The sequence below is a fragment of the Nuphar pumila genome, chromosome 14 (genome assembly GCF_984573655.1).
Source record: "Nuphar pumila chromosome 14, dmNupPumi1.hap1.1, whole genome shotgun sequence".
Taxonomy (NCBI): Eukaryota; Viridiplantae; Streptophyta; class Magnoliopsida; order Nymphaeales; family Nymphaeaceae; genus Nuphar; species Nuphar pumila.
This window is the reverse complement of record NC_143262.1, coordinates 6,334,185-6,354,412: the sequence shown is the minus strand read 5'-3', so window position 1 is coordinate 6,354,412 and position 20,228 is coordinate 6,334,185. Positions and strand designations below refer to the sequence as shown.

At 37.9% G+C, this 20,228-nt stretch overlaps 1 protein-coding gene across 1 annotated transcript; it reads left to right on the top strand.

The window, feature by feature from the left end:
- Nucleotides 1-16,748: 16,748 nt before the first annotated feature.
- Nucleotides 16,749-19,656, top strand: EMB2744 (Pentatricopeptide repeat (PPR) superfamily protein). Its single transcript, XM_089987743.1, has one exon. It carries the CDS (start codon nucleotides 16,791-16,793, stop codon nucleotides 18,936-18,938), a length of 2,148 nt encoding a protein of 715 aa, XP_089843869.1. The 5' UTR covers nucleotides 16,749-16,790; the 3' UTR covers nucleotides 18,939-19,656.
- Nucleotides 19,657-20,228: the final 572 nt, after the last annotated feature.

Sequence of the window (20,228 nt, the reverse complement as noted above, 5' to 3'; positions counted from 1 at the left end):
TGAGAAGCAGTTTGGGTGAGGTCTATGTTGAGCAAGATAATTGTGTTTTTCTACTGGTTTTCCAATAAAAAATCAAGGCTCGTGATTTGAAGTCTGGACGAAAGAATTATAGTCCTAGGCCATGTAATGAAACAAGGAGTCTTCACACACCTCACTCAAGAGGCACAAATCACACCCACAAATGGTCCAAAGCACAAAAACCACTTAGGGCTTATGAAGAACACAACCACAAAGTGTACATACACAAGTCCACTATGGGACAATCCAAAAAGCATTAAGGCTTACACAAGCACAAGTGTGCATACAATATCAAAGGAGAGACAACACTTAAAAATAATAAATTTATTCATCAGGAAGCTTCAAAGAAACTTAAAATACAAGGGGCCTTAAGCTCTTATTTATAGACAAGAAAAGGCCAAGAGGGAGACTCCAAAATAAACGTTGGAAGGCTCTCATCGACTATGTGGAGGCATATACAACAATGCCTTTACATAAAGAAATAAAAAATGCAAAAATTAAAAAGAAGAATAAATAAAAACTTATTTTCTAACTTGTACAAAATAACTAAAATGCCCCTGGTGGGCAACCCAAATTATATTATTCATTATAGTCACATATATCTTGAATATATATAACTATATATGAAGTTATACATGTAACTTATCAGCCCTCTTCAAACTTATGGTGATGTAACCATAAGTTTGCAAATAAACAAGAATCCGTTTTTAAAAGTCTTCATAATGTTTCTTCGTTAGTTCCTTCTATTGAAGTGTGTACAGAGAATCCAATATTTATGTCAATCATTTGCTCTAATTGGCTCTTTAATACTTGGAAACTTGTAAATAGAGCAAGCCAAATATCCCAACTATGCAAAAGAACATATATATCACAAAAACAAAGAATCATAAAATGTATTGATATTATGGAAGAAGGCATGCTCATAAATCATGTTACTTTAAACATTTATGAAAATATGCATAATACCCCAATACCTCAAAATGAGAAAGTAAAACCTGCTAGGAAAACTTCATAATCTTGCATAAGATGTGAAAAACTCAAGAAACAGCCAACAAATAAAAGAAAGTTAACTTTAGGTTAATCAACACATATATTTATCAAGAAAAAGCACATTAACGCATGCAAGACATGAAATAGGATTTGTCGAGTAACATTAATACCATGAATAAATGATTCACTTCATATTAAAGAAATCATAGTTCTTAATTCATAAGAGAACATAATTGCATATTACCAAAAACAGAAATGCATGCACAAAATATCTCAAAGATAAGCTCATAACTCACTAATTATTTTAAACATTCATGAAAACATGCATTATTCAATACACACATATATTTATCACATTAATACATAATAGACCTGAAATATGAATTTTTCAAACAATCATTAATACCATGAAGAAATAACCCACAAAAGAGTTTAAATTCCAAAATATTTTTACACTGAAAAGGATACAAGAAATGATTTCCATCACTTAATTAAGAGACGTCAAATGCTCAAAGATCAATTACATCTTTAGAAGCAATATCAGTCATACAACTAAAGAAGTCACTTATGGACCAACTTTAAAAGATAATAATAAACAAACTTTCAAGATCACATGCTTAGAAATAAGCAGAAATACAAAAAAGGGATCCCAATGATAATCCACACAAATACAGTAGGAGTGCATAAGCATCAGTTTACCAACAAGTAATACACAGCGAGAACAATCTCAAGAGCAATCTAATGCACACAGCAGTCATTATGGACATATACAAGAGTTTTTACTAAGGAAATGCATAAACTTATGCAAATTATGCAAGACAACCAATCATGGAGTACTCATGCAACTAAAGCATATACAATGTAAAATGCATGAAAATGTTTCAACAACCATTTCTCATAAAAGAACAAATGAGTTAAGAAAAATTATAAAAATTCATAATGAATGAATTTTACAAATCAAAACACTAGTTTGACCACCACAAACAAATCAGCTCACTATACCTTAGAACTTCAAAATTTAAGTGTATCAGCTACTAGAACAAGAGCACAATTATAAATATCAGCAACAATCATCTTTGTGACTATGCACACGCAATACAGAGCTCTCTGGCAATACAAATTAAGCGATCAATCACAAATGTCAGCAAAAATCATCTATGTGACCATGCACAGACAATATAGGACTCCTTGACAATACAAAACAGTTACAATCAACAAGAGGTGCATATAACTCACCTTACAAATGATTGTAAAACTGTAAACAACATCAATTTCAATGAGTGCACGTAACTCACCACACTGATAATCCAAAATCTGTTATAAATGACATCAGTTTCAACGAGTGCACATACCTCACCACACTGATAAAAAACGTCTCTTGTCTACATAAAATGACACTTAAATAAAATGCATAAAAAGAAGATGACACACGAGGTAAGAGAGTTTTTAATGAAAACAAAATAATGTCACCAATAAGAATATCAATTTTAACAATCTTTTGAAATATCATGGTTTTAAAAATAGATAGTCATTACAGACAAACATAATTATAAGCATCTATAATAATAGCAATAGTCAATAAACAAATGAGTGATGAACACACTCACAAATTCAGATATCAATCAACCGTCAGTTAGAGCCAAACCACAAGTTGACAATCTAAACTGGCATAAAACGAGGTGCACACAACTGATGCAACACACTCACAAATTCAGAGATCAATCAACCGTCAGTTAGAGCGAAACCATAAGTTGACAATCTAAACTGACATAAAACGAGGTGCACACAACTCACCCCAACAAACATCTCTAAACAAATAACAAGGCCAAGAGAATGATGCATCATATAAAATTTTGTGATGGACAATCCAAATGCCACAAAAGGCAATTCATACTTACATAATTCAATTTCTAAATAGGTGAGTTCATATCAAATATCTGATTTATAAAAGCAAGTTTCAAATCAAATCCAATAATGTTAGGTAAAAACCAAGGTTGCCAAACTAGGAAGCGGAAGCAGGAAACAATACGAGAAGCGGAAGCGAGAAGCGAAGCATTTTAAAATTTATAGGAAGCGGAAAGTGAAGTATCAATTTAAAAGAAAAATATTAAAAAAATGAAGCAATATGGTAATTGAATAGGAATCGAACAAGAAACAAATAAAAACTAAAATAAAATTGATCATTCTTATATTTCATGATTTTTCAGTAAAGAGTTAAATTTTTGTTAAAATCTAACAAAGATGGTTACTAATTTAAAGAAAATACATGAAAAGTGAGTGAAAGCGTGAGAGAAAATACATGAAAACATGAAAGGAAACGTGAGAAAGGCATATAGGAAGCATAGACCATGTGTGTGAGAAGCATAGAAGAAGCATGGGGGAATCGAGATTCTCATGAAGTTTCGAAAGCGAGGAGTATCGCGCTTCTGAAGCGATTTTTTGGGAAGCGAGCTTCCCACCTACCTAAGAAGCTTCCGGTAACTCTGGTAAAAACCTTATAAAGATTTTTGCAATCATATGCACACAAGATATTAATTTATAATTTTTCAAAAACCTTGTAAGTAAATACAATCAAGGTTACATCAATAACAATGAAGAATGAGTATGGCCAATATAAACATGCTATGTAGAAAGATAGCTCAATATAGTCTATTAGGAGACAACAGTGGTATACAACATAAAAGGGGCCAAAACTTACAAAGATTCTCAACCAACCATGCACAAGACCAAGAGCATATCCAAGCACAATCAATCATGGATACTCACAAAGAGATTAAAATTCATGCATATCCAATAATCTAATAACTTTAAGGCCACATAAAATCCACTATAATATTCAATATTTTATAAATGACAAGAACCGTTAATCAAGAAAATTAGTGTCAATTAGGAGCACACCAACGAAGCCTACAAAAGGGCATTTAGGCTCAAAATAAAATTTTTATTTGTTCAACAAGAAACGAAGAGGTATAGAAAACATATAATCATAGTAATTAGAGTTCTTATGAAACCATATATTTACTTTAGAACATCATTTTTAATATATTATAGGAATATGCACAAATAATCATAAAGACACTAATATACTCAAAATAAACTTTGAATTAATATGCAAGGAAATGAAAGTCTTCAAAGATGAACACCAATCAACAAAGTAGACACTCAAAGAGTTTCACCAAACCACCACAAGCCACAAAATGGGCTCGCACACTAAATCCACCCAAGGTGGTTAACATAATAATATTTTATTAATGATGAAATAATGCAAGAAGGGGTTGAACACCTTCAAGCACTGAAAAATCATTTACCACCAAATGCAATATGCATGAAATTACCAAGATTTCAAAGAACATGCCTTGACATATGCATGACATTACCAATAATTATAAAAGTGTTTCAAAATTTTCAAATAAATGTATGTACTTTGAATGAACACGTACACAGATTTACTAATGGATATACACGAGAGCATAGAAAATATATATTTTTGTAGAAAAATAAAAAATGAAGGATTTATCATAAAGAGCTCAACAATATGCTACTTATGAGTTAATGTCAAAACACAAACTCTAGTTTCAATTTAATTTTTAAAGAAAACACATTTTACACGATTAAGAAATAACCATAATATTTAAAACAAATTTTCAAAAATATATAAATGCCCTTTTTAAAGGTAGAGAACTAAAAAATAGTCATATATATAAGGATTTTAGAATACATACCGAAGCTCACATCATGTAGTTCCATTTAACTTGAAAGATTATAAGAGAGAGAGAAATGTAGATAACACATCCTCTTGGGCACCACGATCACACGAGTACCACAATCATGTGATGATCGCACTTTGAAGGTTCAAGAATACCCTTGCTCTAATATCATGTAATGAAACAAGGAGTCTTCACACACTTCACTCAATTGGTACAAATCACACCTACAAATGGTCCAAAGCACAAAAACCACTAAGAGCTTATGAACAACACAATCACAAAGTGCACATGCACAAGTCCACTATGGGACAATCCAAAAAGCACTAAGGCTTACACAATTACAAGAGTGCATACAATATCAAAAGAGAGACAACACTTGAAAATAATGAATTTATTCATCAAGGAGCTTCAAAGAAGCTTGGAATATAAGTGGCCTTAAGTCTTTATTTATAGACAAGAGGAGGCCAAGAGGGAGCGTTGAGAGGCTCCCAATGGTCATATATGACCACTGGGAGTACTCCAATGACTATGTAGAGGTATATACAACAACGCCTTTACATAAAGAAATAAAAAATACAAAAATTAAAAAGAAGAAAAATAAATAAAAATCTATATTCTAACTTGTAAAAAAATGACCAAAATGACCCTGGTAGACAACCCAAATTACATTATTCATTATTATCACATATATCTTGAATATATATAACTATATATGAAGTTATACATATAACTTAACTGGCCATAGCACCTTTTTATCCCAAATCTGTCCACTAACAAACTCTTAGATGAAGAAAAAGACCAAACTCTTTAATAAGCAAAACTTAATCAGATCACGAACATGGAATAGCATTTCAAGAGTGCTTCACATCATTGTGTCTACAGTTGATTTGGCCTCATTCTGTGTTATGAGCTGATTTATGTTGGCACTGATTGCAATTTGGTGATGCATATGCCGTGGTGATTCTCTTAGTTCATGGGGAATCTAGAAATATAAGGATGAAGCAAAGTCGTGTTGAGATGAGTGTCAACTCATGGTGACAATTCTCTTTAGAGTCCACCTCCTTTTCTTTTGCAACAACTATGCTCATGCCCATTATATTTCATTCTGCTTGTTGGTGGACATGCATCCATAGATTCTTCAGCTGCTTTGATTCATCCAACCATGTGAATGGATGATCATACTAGTGACTGCAATCATGATTATCTGTTGTCCCACCAGTGTAACTTGTGTATTTTCTTCAATACTCATCACTTGAGAATTCTTAATTGGCTGGTTGTAAATAGCTCCAAAGCTATGGAGCAAAGGATTATTCTGGGTCTACACCAAGGTATTGACGGTGATTCTCAAATATCGCAGAACAAAATGTCATACAATGAGATAGACTGCAGTAAAAATGCAGGGAATGGGTTACCTACTCCTAAACTAATATGCAGTTGCTAAATGCCAAATCATAGCTTGAAGATTAAACATGTAATTAAATAAGATAATTAACTCCCTGCTGCCCTTTCTGGATATACCTTTGGCACATCATCTTTAATTTTATTCTCTTATTGGATCCTTGTACTAGTGCAAAATTTTTCTAATACCTTTTCATTTTGGGGTCTACATGCAATTATATGTTTTTGTGCCATGTTTTGCTTTTGACATTCATCATTCATATCGAGCAAGGTTGTTTGATGGTAAGAGTTTCATTAGTGGCTATACCCTAGCTTTTGGCTTTCAAAAGGCGTAAAAGAATGGCGTAAGATTGTTCCATGAAAAATCTACCCCTGGGAACTTGCTTTAGGGGTTGTGGAAAGAAGTGACTGAATCTATTGCAATTGGTCAAAGTAGCTTGGTGGCTTCTATGGATGTAGAGGAGTGCTTGGTACTAAACATGATAAGGCTAATCACATTAAAAGTTATCAGTGTCATATGAGTGAAGGGCATGTTCATTGTTGGCTTGACCAAGCAAGGAAAATCATTGGATTGAAGCCCATAGGCTTTATCTCAGTATCTCCTTTTGCTTGACTTTCTATAAATGAAAAAAATTTGATCTTTTCATGCCAAGGCTTCATAAAGGTGATATACCATTTCCTTTTTCCCACTTATGCCATTTGCTGGACTAATCAGGACTTGAAACCACCAGATGGACATGTTCGTGGCAGAATGAATCTTATTTCTTGGTCTTGTCATCAGAACTACATCTGATGCCATGCATGGACGTTATATCTTATCTTCTAGTTCACTCCTGATATCTAGATCTAATATTCAAGAATAATCCTCTACTCCTGTTAGCTCTACCTCCACCTGAGAACAACGTGGAGTTGCCCTTCTTGCTCACACTCCTTGCTGCAACCCACTGTTCACAGATGCCCACTACACCATTAGGTTGGAGAAAAATAACCTATGGTTTCTTTCCTCTTTTAGAAGAGGTAATAACGGATACCCTCTTGAATGGTTCTTGAGTAGCTTAGGCCTCCTTTTCAATATGGTGGCTGTATCATATGGGATGTTTGGCTCCTGAAAATCAGTTTATAGTTAACAAAATCCCTGAAGAATGCTTGTCCTGCTTGACCTGAAGCAGTTGCTCTCTTGTATTTTGAAAATGCTTTTCATTCTTTGGTGGAATTTGGGAGTAATTACTCTCATACTTACTGGGCAGTCAAAATCAATGGAAAAATATTTTGCAAAACGCCCTCTTTTTTCTTGATTATGTTATCCTTAAGAAAGTTGTCAGCCAAAACAATTCTTTCTTCCATTTTCATTCTGCACTTGTCTGGAAAACCATATAGAAAAAAAGCATCATCTTTTGATCGTCTTTGACAAGGGGGTCAAGTAGCTCTTAACGGAGTTGCCTTTTCCTTAGACCAGTTGATGGCAAGCCAGCTGTTGAATTAAATTGAGATAGCCCTACATCAAATATTTTGTTATTTTACACTCGTGTGTGTGTGCAGACTACAGGTTAATATGCCTTTCTTTGTGTCTGTCACGGGCCTACTTCTTCAATAAGCCAGCGTGACGTGACGGTCCTTCCTTACCACCGTAAGCCTTTCGATCGATCGCTTGTCACTACGGAAGCTTTGATAACTGAGAGTGCAAGAAAGCGAGAGAATCGAGAGGGAGAGAAATCGCAATCACTCGAAAGCAATCACGATGAGGGTAATCAAAAGAAAGTTCTTCGCATTTACATTCATTCATATTTTTGCCTGAAAGCTCATTACAGTTCAGATCTACGGGCTGACCTTTCATGGTATTTTTTAACCTAAACCAAAGCACATGGATGGCTCGGAGAAAGTTACAAGTGACTCGACACTTTACATCAAGACTCAACCAAAGCAAAACGGACTCTAGACACAATTGTACAAAGTAGGTTGTAGAAGAACACGCTTCCCCATTCAAGTCATGCACCGCCTTCGACGCCATCTGCTTCATGATTGGCCCTGACTTCGGTTGGATAGCGGCTCTTTATCCAGAATGTTGGCTCTCACATCGGCTTCAATGTTTTCTCTCACTGCATCAGATACTTTTTCGCTTCGCCCAAGTGATTGACCTTGTGGCAAAGCATCTTGCTGAGATGCTTCTCGACCCGTTGTGTTATCAGGGTCTTTTGTAGGATAGGAGCGCGTTGTGGCACGCTACGTTCTGGATCTCTCTCGTTTGCATGGAATGGTTTCAGGTTGCACAAGTGGAACACCGGGTGCACCTTAAAGTTTGGGGGCAGGTTCAACTTGCACGCTAGGTTGCCCACTTTCTTGGTGATGGTGAATAGTCTCTCATACTTTTTTATCAGTCCGCAATGTCGTCCACGTAAAATGCTTGTGCAGTCTGGGTAGAGTTTCACCAACACCTGGTCTCCAACACGGAACCCAGCAGGATGACGGTGCTTGTCCGCCCACTTCTTCATTCTCTTAGTCGCTTTGTGCAAAAACACCTTCGATAGCTCGGTCTGCTCATGTCAATCTTGAACAAACTGATAGGCAAAGTATGGCATTCCCTTCTTTTATGTGGCTAAAGTGTGCAAGGTTAGCGGTTGTTGTCTTGTGGCTATCTCAAACGGGTTGTGACTTGAAGACTCACTCTTCTGAAGATTGTAGCAGAATTTGGTCACGTTCACAAGCTTTACTCAGTCCTTTTAATTGGCGCTAACAAAGTCTCTGAGGTATTGCTCCAATAGTTCATTGATGTGTTTCGTCTGCCCATCGATCTGTGGGTGAAAACTTGTTGAAAATAGTTGATTGGAGTCGAGTAGCCGAAACACTTTATGCCAAAATTTGCTCGTGAAGCGAGCATCATGATCACTCACAATGCTTCTTGGTACACCCTAGTGCTTCGCCATATGCTTGACGAACAACTTCGTCGTCTTCTCTGTAAGGCATTCTTTGAAAGTTGGGATAAAGGTGGCGTATTTAAATAAATGGTCTACCACCACCAGGATGGAGCTGAAGTCATTTACCTTCGGCAAGCTAACAATGAAGTTCATGAAAATGCTTTTCAAAGGATATTCTAGGATAGGTAGAGGCTCAAGGAGGCCAACAGTCTTCTAGTTGGTCCCCTTGTCTTGCTGGCAGACGAGTTATGTTTGCACATACCCCTCCACATTATCTCTCATTTGTGGTCAATAGTAACTGCGATCAAGGAGTGCTAAGGTCTGCTCCTGACCTAGATGATCTGCCCATAAAGTATCATGACACTCAAGCAATTTGTGATAAAGGCTTTCCCATCGTGGCACAAAGATGCCTTTCCCTTTAGTCACGAGGAGGTCGTCACGTAGCCAGAATCATCGAGTCTTTTTTTACTGTGTCAAAGAAACAAGGTATTGTATTGTTGTATCCTGTTGTATTCCTTCACGGATACGGTCCAGCAAAGTACCCTTCAAATGAACTTCGGAAGGCTCCGCCTGCACAGCCACTAGTTTTGTCTTGCAACTCAAGGCGTCAGCAACAATGTTGGTCTTCTTCATCTTATACTTTAAAGCAAAGTCGAACTCAGCTAGAAACATTTGCTATCGAGCTTGCTTGGATGTTAGCTCCTTATGCGTCTGAAAATAGCTTGTTGCGACATTGTCTATCTTGATGATGAATTGGGCATCTAGAAGATAGTGTCGTCAGGTTTTGAGGCAGTGTACAATGGTCGTCATTTCACGCTCATGCATTGTGTATCGCTTCTCAGTATCATTTAGCTTCTAGCTCTCATAGGCAATTGGATGGCCCTCCTGCATAATAACTCTGTCGATGGCAAAGTCTGAAGTGTGTGTGTGTGAATTTCAAAGGGTCTAGAGTGGTCCGATAACCGCAGCACTGGTTCCCTCACCAGGGCCTTTTTCAAACCGTCGAAGGCGTCTTGGCAGGCTCATGTTCATATTCATACCCGATTCTTCTTTAGCAAATCCGTAAGGGGCACAGCAATGAGGGAGTAGCCTTCGATGAATTACCAATAATAGTTGGTCAAGCCAAGTAATGACCGCAACTCTGGCACTTTGGTCGGTTGATTCTATTTCTGAATGACTCTTATCTATTGCATGTTCATACACAGCAAACCACGCCCCACGGCGTGGCCAAGGAAGTTGATCTCCTCTTGATCGAAGAGACACTTCTCTCGCTTGACATAGAGGTCATTTTCCTTTAACACCTAAAACATTATTCGCAAGTGCCCGACATGTTTCTCCATGCTGCTGTCGTAAATCACGATGTCATCGATATAGATTACCACAAATTTGTCTAAGAAGGGTAGAAGATATTGTTCATCAACATCATGAATGTGGCTGGAGCATTAGTCAACCTGAATGGCATCACTAAGAATTCATAGGCACCATAGCGAGTGACACGTCTTCTTGGGCTCATCACCATCAGCAATCCTCACTTGTCAGTAACCCGATCACAAATCTAGCTTTGAAAATACATAAGCACTGCCTAGCTGGTCGAACAAGGTCGCTATCAGTGGCAACGGATACTTGTTTTTTGTCGTGGCCTTGTTCAACGCACGGTAATCTATACATAGTTGTTTGGAGTCATCATGCTTCACCTGAAAGAGTATTGGGGCGCCTAAATGTGCTTTAGAAGGACGAATAATGTATGCCTCCAATATCTCGTTCAGTTGTCTGCGCATCTTCTTCAATTCAGCCTACCCCATGCGATAAGAGACCATGACAGGAGGCTTTGCTACGTGGGTTAACTCTAACTTGTGGCCTACCTTGCATCTCGATGGCAGATGTTTTGGCAGTTTTAAGGGCATTGCTCCCCGAAACTCAGTCAATAGTGAGGCAAGAGTCGGCGGCACTGCTGCTTCCACCTTCCTTTCCTCGGTACGCATGATGACTAGAAATATTTGATCTCCACACTTGACGCGCTTCTTCAATTCCGTATCTGATAGCATTGAAGACTCACCTTTAAGAGTAAAGCACTGCACCATGTGTGAAAAGTTCGACCCTATGATTGTCAACAAGTTGAACTTCGGCAGCATCATAACATTTTAGTTGCAAAGAAATTTCATGCCCAAAATCATTTTGAAGTCGTTTAAGGACACCATTGAAAAGTTGGTTTTATCGGCCCAACTCTCAATTTGGATAGCCACATCTCTTGCTTCATCAAAGATTGTCTTGGCCTCAGAGCTCACTGTCTTAATGGTCCTCTACTTTGGCTTAGGCTTCAAGCTCAACCGTTTTGCCTCTTCCCGCGAGACGAAGTTATGCGTGGCTCCGGAGTCTACCATTGTCGTAGTAGACTTTCTATTTGCAATGACTTTTAGATACATGAGTTTTTTGCTAATCGGCATGCTCTCGGTTGCGCAGCTTCTAACTACATTGATCATCTGCATGGCTCTCATCCTTGGTTGCACGACTTCGACGTCACTACACTCTGCCTGCACTGCATTGGTTTGACCGTCGTCTTTCACGAGGCATTTTGGACATTGCCTGGCAATATGTCTCTCGGCATAAAACCAACAGGTCACAACTGACCCTTTGTTTCCATTATTGTTGTGTTTTTTATAATTCTGCTTTTTGTCATAATGATGTTGGGTCGATGACTTACCTTTATTGTTGTGTTGATCCTCCTTCTTGCCTCCGTGTTCGATTTCTTCTCAGCCTTAGTCGATGGAGTAAAGTACTTGCATTGTGTATCCACTAGTCGCTCGGGCATCACATACACATCTTCCAAAGTCTAGGGATTGCTCATTTTCACTTCGGGTTGTGCCCAAGGTTTTAGTCCCTCAATAAACCAGTTAAGTTTGTCTTCATCTGGCATATTGGGTACATCTAGCACGAGTTTCTGAAACATTCTGATGTAGTCTTGTAGGGCTCGAGTGTGTTTGAGTTTTGTCATCATCCGATAAGCTTGGTACTGTGTATTCTTTGGCATAAAGTAGTTTCGTAGCTCACTTTTGAAGGCTTCAAAGGTATCAATCATGCAGTGACCTTTTTCATGTTGTTATGCTTTTGTCTCCACCAGGTTATAGCATCTTCGTCGAGTAGAGCTATTGTCGCCTTCACCCTGAGGTCTTCGGCTAATATATTTTGGATATCTAAGTAGTCTTCTACCTTGAACAGAAAGTTTTTTATGGCCTTGCTATCCTTGGAACCATTTAATTTAGTTGGCCTCGGCATATTTATCTTTGATGGCCTATCTTTATTTCCGCCATTGAGGTTAACTGTCTGTTGCAGAGTGTGGTTCTTCAACTGAAGTTCCTCAACTACAGTATGTAGAGTAGTCACTATCGTAGTGAGCGAAGTAACATGTTTACTTGCTCTCACAGGCTCGTCATTTTGTCGTTCAGTCTTCCGAACGATTCAATTGAGCGTGAAATTGATTTCTCGTGCGAAGGCACATCAACCACCAATTTGTTGATGTCACAGCTATTTGCTCATGGCCTTAAGGTGAACTCATCTCCTCAGCCTCGGCAACTGCCTTTTCTTTGGTGCTTCGCAAGTTGTAATGGTACGCCACAATGTCTTGCTCACAAATCGTGGCTTGTCGGTGCGTCTCTCGACACTAACTCCTGAGTCTCTTTCCCAACTCGAAAACGGGATATAGTACCACTTGTCACGGGCTTATTTCTTCAATAGGCCAGCGCGGTGCGGCGGTCCTTCCTTACACCCCTCTGTGGTATTTTTGTCGTTCCTATATGGAAAAAAAAAGTACCTTCTTGGTCTTATGCCGATTGTCTTTGTTTGCAAAGTCCAAATCGGATGATAAATCTCACAGCCAACATGGGAAACTACAACAGATCCAAGAATGAAGCAAGAAATTTTCAACTTTTGGGGCGTCCACGAGGAATGATGATGCCAAGTAGTGCACAATGCGAGGTGATCTGAAGGGTGCACTTTTATATGCATTAGTTACTAATGAACTTGATAATTGGATTTTTATCTTAAACAACTGATTTATGCCATTATTTTTCCTACATGAGAAACCAACCATTGAGAGCAAGAATATTTTGAGTACTTTGAAACGGTAAGGAAAGCCATGACAATGGTCTCATTCTGGTTGGAACTTGGAAGGTAGGAGTCATGTAATTTGTAGATTTGACCTCTAACTAGTACCTTGTGTCTCTTGCTAGATGGTGACGTATTATCCTTTTTTTTTCTTGTATCGGCTGTATTATAGATGTCCGTGACAGTCTGTTCGCTATGAATGTAATTTAATCTCTCAAACGAGTGGCCCTGAAATTTGGCCAAGTGCTTGTAGTTATTCATGCAAATTGTTGGGTGTGCTCAAATTATGTTACCTTAAATTAAGATTAAAATACAAAATTACTTCATACATAATCACACTATCTTTGCAGTCTCGTTCTCATCAATTGCCGTAAAACCATCATGTCATAATTGTGTTAATGAGCATTTTCTTGCTACACCAAGGTAGTGTTTGGACATATCAGCATCATATCCTGAACACGTATAGACCTGTGTTAGTATTCAGTTGCTAAAGATCCAAACGAAAGAAAGAAAACTCATTGAGACATACCTCTGGATTTAAGAATAAATCCTTGTTTCTGTAAGGACATGAAGTTATGCATGTTCACATCTCAAAAGAATCCAAACACCTCAGATATCATGTCTTATGCACGAGTGTTCAAGACGTATGCCCACACAATGAATTCCGGTACCTTGTACTCCTGTCAAAATGTTAATTATCAATCAGAATCAAATTGCAGAACCTGCCATTTTTCTCAATGTTGCCAATATCGGTTTCCAGCCTTGAGTTCAGCGAATCAGCTGATTGGGACTCGAAAGTTCGAAACTGAATAGAGCTAAATGGGCCATTTTTACTTTTTTTTAATATAAAAATTATTACAGTTTAAGAAATATTATTAAAATATTTAAAGATTTTCAAATATTAAAAATTGGCCAAGTGCTAAATTGGCCGTTATCAAATTGTTTTTCTGGCTGATACGATAGTGAGAACACTGCTCTTTCTGAAAGCAGCAGGTCCTTGGTTTTTCGTTCCCATCACAGTTCCATTTTGCTCCAGCTTCGAGGCTTTGTAATTCCCCATTAAACTTTGCTGCTCTAACGCTCAACAGAATGGATCTAGAGCTCTAAGCAGGAAAAAAATTCAGTCCTACCCAACCAGGGGCGTAGCTAGGATTCATGTGAGGGGGGGGGGAGAGAGTCTGGGGTTCGGGGGCAGCGCCCCTGAAAAAAAAAATGAGATAAAATAAAAAATGGCTACAATTATTAATAACAATCTATTTCATATGGACAAATCAAACTATTTGCTGCAGTCAGGGCTGGGCTGGGCTAGGACTGGGCTTTAAAAAAAAAAATTAACTGGGCCGGGAGGCAGGACTGGGCTACAGCCCAGTTCTGCCCCCCCCAGCTCCGCCTATGCACCCAACACCATATTTCCGGACATAGCTTACGTGATGTGTGCATCAAGTAGCATTAAGGTATTCCGTAGCATAGTCCCCCTGGTAGTTTTTTTTAGAAAGGCAAGCTGGGGTTTGGCAGAGCCTACCAGTTATACAACGTACCATTGGGATTTGAACTTGCAACGTCGCAACACAAGGTGACATGCACTAACAGCTCCTACCAACAATCGGAGCCCCCACCCCCCTCCAGTGGTTGATACAGCCTAGTGTATTGTGTATCAAGTTTTCCCATATTAGGTACTGGTAGGAAGCCTCTTCCATAAACCATAATAGAGGTATCCAACGCTAAAAAAAACTCTTATCCATTTATTTGATAAATTATACCTTCTCTAGTAAACTCGTCATCTCTGGTAGAAGCTTGTTTTTTTCGTTTTTGGAAAATGACCATACTACTAAAAATAATGATATTTCATAGAATAGCGAGAAGATGTCATAATATTCCTCACATTTGCACTCACCTGATTTTCACTGAATTTAGGGGCATTTTTTCCAGTACTAAAACGTGAAAGTGACTTTCGCTATCACCGATCTAGCGAAACTCAAATTTTACCACAGAAACTCGACTTTCATCAGCAAAACTGAGATTTACCTGTACGTTGAAATAACGAACTAAAGTATCTGAATTGCAAGACTTTTTTTTTACTACTTTTTTTGTGCTCCACCCCCATCACTACCACCATTGCCGTCACTGTCATTGCCACTACCACCCTGACCATTACTACTACCTACCACCATCCATCACCACCATTGCCACCACCACTATCTATCATCATTTTTATCACCACTACCATTTTCACTACCATCATCATTACTACCGCTACTACCATCATCTTTATTGTCACCATCAACATCACTATCATTGACACCATTACCATCACCTATACCACCACCACCATTTAGGTTTTGCTAGTCTTATAACAACTAGGTTTCAAAACTGAGTTTTGTTATTCTATTGCAACTGAGCTTTGCTATTCTATTACAATCGAGTTTCGTTATTCTATCACAACTGAGTTTTTTCTTTAAAAGGCAAATTGGGTTCTGCAAACCCCCATGAGTTATTATTCAATGTACCACTTGCCTCTAATGTCCCACCACAGCTCCTACCTGCTATTATATTGTAATCGAGTTTCGTTATTTTGTTACAACTGAGTTTCGTTGGTGAAAGTCAAGTTTTGCTACAACTTTAAAAGCTAGTGGATTTTGTTGGATCGATAATAGTGATGATAACCTGATGGCAATGGCAATGGCAATGGCAATGGTGATGGATGATGGATGATGGTGATGGTGATGGTAATGGTAGTGATACTAGTGAGTTTGGCAAAGTAGAGTTTGCTGAAATTGTGAGTTTGGCTGGATCGTCCGAAGGGTAAAATCGTTATGAATGCCCTTAAATTTAGCGGAAATAGGATGGGTGGATATGCAAAGAATATTGTTATATCCTCTAGCTATTCTGTAAAATATTATTATTCTCAATAGTAGTACAGTCATTTTCTATTCTTTTTTTAAAAAACTTGTTTTTATTACATTATAAGTGAATATCATACTCGTTGATGTCAACATCCTTTGCATACTAACAAAATGTCGTTCTACAAAGATATAAGTGTCATTAAATCTGTTAAACATTGCAACTGAAAAAAAAAACATTATAATACGATAATGATTGATTTAAATATGTATATTTAACTATTTTAATTCATAATTATCTTTATGAAAGTGTATACTCGTTAATTTTTAGAACTTGCACCAGTTTCTTTAAAAATCATATAAATGTCTATTAGAAATTCATATCAATATATTTTTTTTAACTATTTAAATATCCATTCCAAGTAGAGTGTATCCAGAACTTTTCAAACTCTTATGCACCGTTTCTCTCACCCAGGTCTGGCCGCGATAGTCGCAAATATCACCAACTTTTTGAAAATATCGCCATAAAAATGCAATACTTTCGAAGGCCGATATTATACCGAGAAAAGGCTCGATATTTTCAGAATATCACCTGTTCTTAAGATACCATCTTTTTAACCCGATATTAGCACAACAAAAACGCTTTTTGCCTAGTTTTTTATATTACTGTATTTTTACTTTTATTTTCATATATTTTATATATTTATATAAACTGATCTTTTTCGATATTTCTAAAAAACACTTTTTCAAATACCCATTGCAAGAAGAAATGGAATTGGGCAGTTTAACCCCCTTGAATTAGAAACATTTGTCACCCTATATGAATGTTTAGGCGGGTGATGGCATATGGAAAACCGAGGCTTTTTTATAGATCCTTTGGAAAGATTGATTGTGTCAGTGAGAATTGTCATTTCCCTACGGATTTGAGCTCTTCTAACCTGGCCCTTTGCATTAACCTCTTAAAGAACGCAGCGGATACAAGACAATTAGAGCATGGTAAGGCGGTTCATGCTCACATGATGATAACACAGTTGGATGTCAACTTAGTCGGAGCAAATACGCTCATCAATTTCTATGCCAAGTGTGGCTATGTGGCTATTGCGCGCCAAGTGTTCGATAGAATGCATGAGAGAAACGTGGTCTCTTGGTGCTCACTGATGACTGGATATTTGCAGAATGATCATGCAGGGGAGGTTCTAACTCTGTTTCAGATGATGGTGGGTGATGGATTGAAGCCAAACCACTTTGTGTTTTCAACAGTTATTGGGTCATGTTCAGCTCTTCTCGAGCTCAATGGAGGTAAACAACTCCATGCTTGCGTGGTGAATTTCGGTTTTAAGTCATATGTTTATGTTGAGAATGCCATTCTTGTCATGTATTGCAAGTGTGGTGATTTGGAAGACTCCCTGAAATTTTATAATGGTATGAATGGATGGGATATTTCATCATGTAATGTCATGGTTTTGGGGTTTATGAGACATGGGTGTCATCAGGAGGCCTTGGAATTCCTTACCAAAATGCCTGTGAACCATGAAGATTGGGATAACATCACGTATGTCACTGTTCTTAATTTATGTTCTAGTATGAAATATCTAAGGTTAGGACTTCAAATCCATAACCAGATAATGAAGACTCAGGTTGAGCTTGATGTGTTTGTCGGTTGTGCTCTTGTTGATATGTATGGGAAATGTGGTGAACTTGAATATGCTAGTAAAGTTTTCGAGCCTTTGCAGGGTTACCGGAATGTTGTCTTGTGGACAGCACTCATGGCAGCCTATACTCAAAATGGGCTTTTTGAGGAAGCTTTGAATCTGTTATCTCATATGTGCATTGAAAGAATTCAGCCGAATGAGTTCACATATGCTGTATTATTGAACTCCTCTGCTTGTTTATCGGCTCTAGATCATGGGAATCAGCTGCATTGCCATGCCAAGAAGATGGGCTACATCACACATTTGTCTGTTGGAAATGCACTTATCAACATGTACTCAAAGAGTGGCAGCATTGAGAGTGCGCGCAAGGTCTTTGATTCTCTGGTTAATAGAGATGTAATTTCATGGAATTCAATGATTTCTGGATATTCTCACCATGGCCTTGGGGCTCAAGCTCTACAGATCTTTAAGCATATGCTTGGGGCGGACGAGGCTCCAAACCATGTTACCTTTGTTGGGGTGCTTAGCGCCTGTGGACGCCTGGGCCTTGTAAATGACGGGTTCTACTATTTTAATCATTTGATGAAAGAATTTAGCATTTCACCTGGACTAGAGCACTATACCTGCATGGTTGGTCTTCTGGGTAGAGCTGGGTTGTTTGATGAAGCCGAGAGTCTGATCAAATCAATGTCAGTTCGTTGTGATGTTGTTTTATGGAGGACTCTGCTCAATGCTTGCCAAGTTTACAAGAATGCAGCTTTAGGGAAGAAAATTGCAGATTTCATCCTTCAATTTTATCCAGATGATGCAGGGACTTATATACTTCTATCAAATATCTATGCTACATCAAAAAGATGGACTGAAGTAACCGAGATACGTAGGCGAATGAAAGCTAATGATGTCAAGAAAGAACCAGGAGTAAGCTGGATACAGGTGAAAAGTCACACACATGTTTTCGTTTCAGAGGATAAAGAACATCCACAGCTAAGTCACATCTATGGGAAACTGGCTGAAGTATTGGCTGAGATAAGAGTTGCAGGATATGTTCCTGATGTGGCCAGCGTGTTGCATGATGTTGATGAGGAGCAGAAAGAAGAATGCCTTAGATATCATAGTGAGAAGCTGGCTGTAGCTTTTGGCCTTATCAGCACTGCTGGTGGAGCAACTATTCGCATCTTCAAGAATCTTCGTGTTTGCGATGATTGCCATGCTGCTATGAAGTTTATTTCCATTATTACTAATCGGGAAATAGTACTTAGAGATGCAAATAGATTCCATTGTTTCAGGCATGGGATCTGTTCGTGTGGGGATTATTGGTGAGCATTTCGAGGTAGTATATTGTCCAACAACTTCAAGGCCTTAATCAAATAGTGGTATATTGATACTGACAAGTATTCAGGATAAAAGATACTTTTTGAAAGAAAAAAAGAATTACTTATATTATTGAAAAAAAATGGTGATACCTGGGAAATAGTAATGCCCATAATTGCCCGATAAATCTAAGCGAAAAAATTCGCTTAGAGCTCTGACGGTGGCAAGGCAAGAACACTGGCGGAGACTTTTTTTCTGCTGGAATGTTGATGCAGCAGTAAGAAAATCAGTGCATGTGGTTTCCCTTGTTCTGGCATCTTCTTGCCTTTCTGTTTCATCATCTTAGTTGGATAAATTGTCAGAGGTTCTTATTGCTATAATCCAAATTGCTGATCTTAGAATCAACCTCGATCTGAGCTCGGACAGTCATCGGTGCTTAAACTTTGACAAGAAGAGACTTGTTAATGATCATCTTGATTCAAGGGTTGGTATTTCATCATATTAATATACAAAGCCAATGGTGAGCTACTCCAAGTGGGAGCTATGATTTTATTCAAAAGATTTCTCTGTAATCTGTATTGTAAATGTTGACTGGTGATGAAAGTTGGCTTTGATGATGCTGCTTCTTACATGTAACAGTTTAAATCATACCAACAGCTGCCATTTAGTGGGCATTGAGCACCAGAACAAATTGAATCACACTTGAAAGAAAAACTACTGTTGATCATGAATTGAAGTTCCTTTTGATTCTGTCAATAAACAAATGATCCGGTGGTGCCCAAAAGGAAAGGTGGTTCGTTAGGAAATCCTTATAAATTAGCATTCTTGTTTGCAGCCCAAATAATAGCTTGCGATGAAAATCCTCAGGAAATTTTCAAATTTTTACATGGGTTTTTTTTCTCCAGAAATCTCAAAAAAAAAAGTTAAAATTTTATAAATCTAAGAAAAAAACTAAAATGTTGTATATTTCCGCAAGATTTTGCTGATACAAACATCAATATAATGAATTTGTCATCGTTTTTAACTTACTGAAATATTGTGTTTTTTTGTCACTATGGAGTTATCGTTACGCCTCATCTCTACTTTTCTCGCTAAGGGCCTGTTTGTTGCACGGGAATGGAAACCATTTTCGCATGAAAATGGCTGTTTTCCCAGCTGCCTGAAACAAAGAGCCCAAATGTGGTATTCCAACCTAGTTTGGTAAACCAACAACCGGTGTGTTATTCCAACCTGCAGATCTAGCCCATTTCAATATGCACACACGGGGTCAGACCTAGGGTGGGTCCAGACTCCAAACCT

Coding starts and splice junctions, on each gene's coding strand:
- EMB2744 (XM_089987743.1), top strand. CDS start 16,791: ATGTTTAGGCGGGTGATGGCATATGGAAAACCGAGGCTTTTTTATAGA.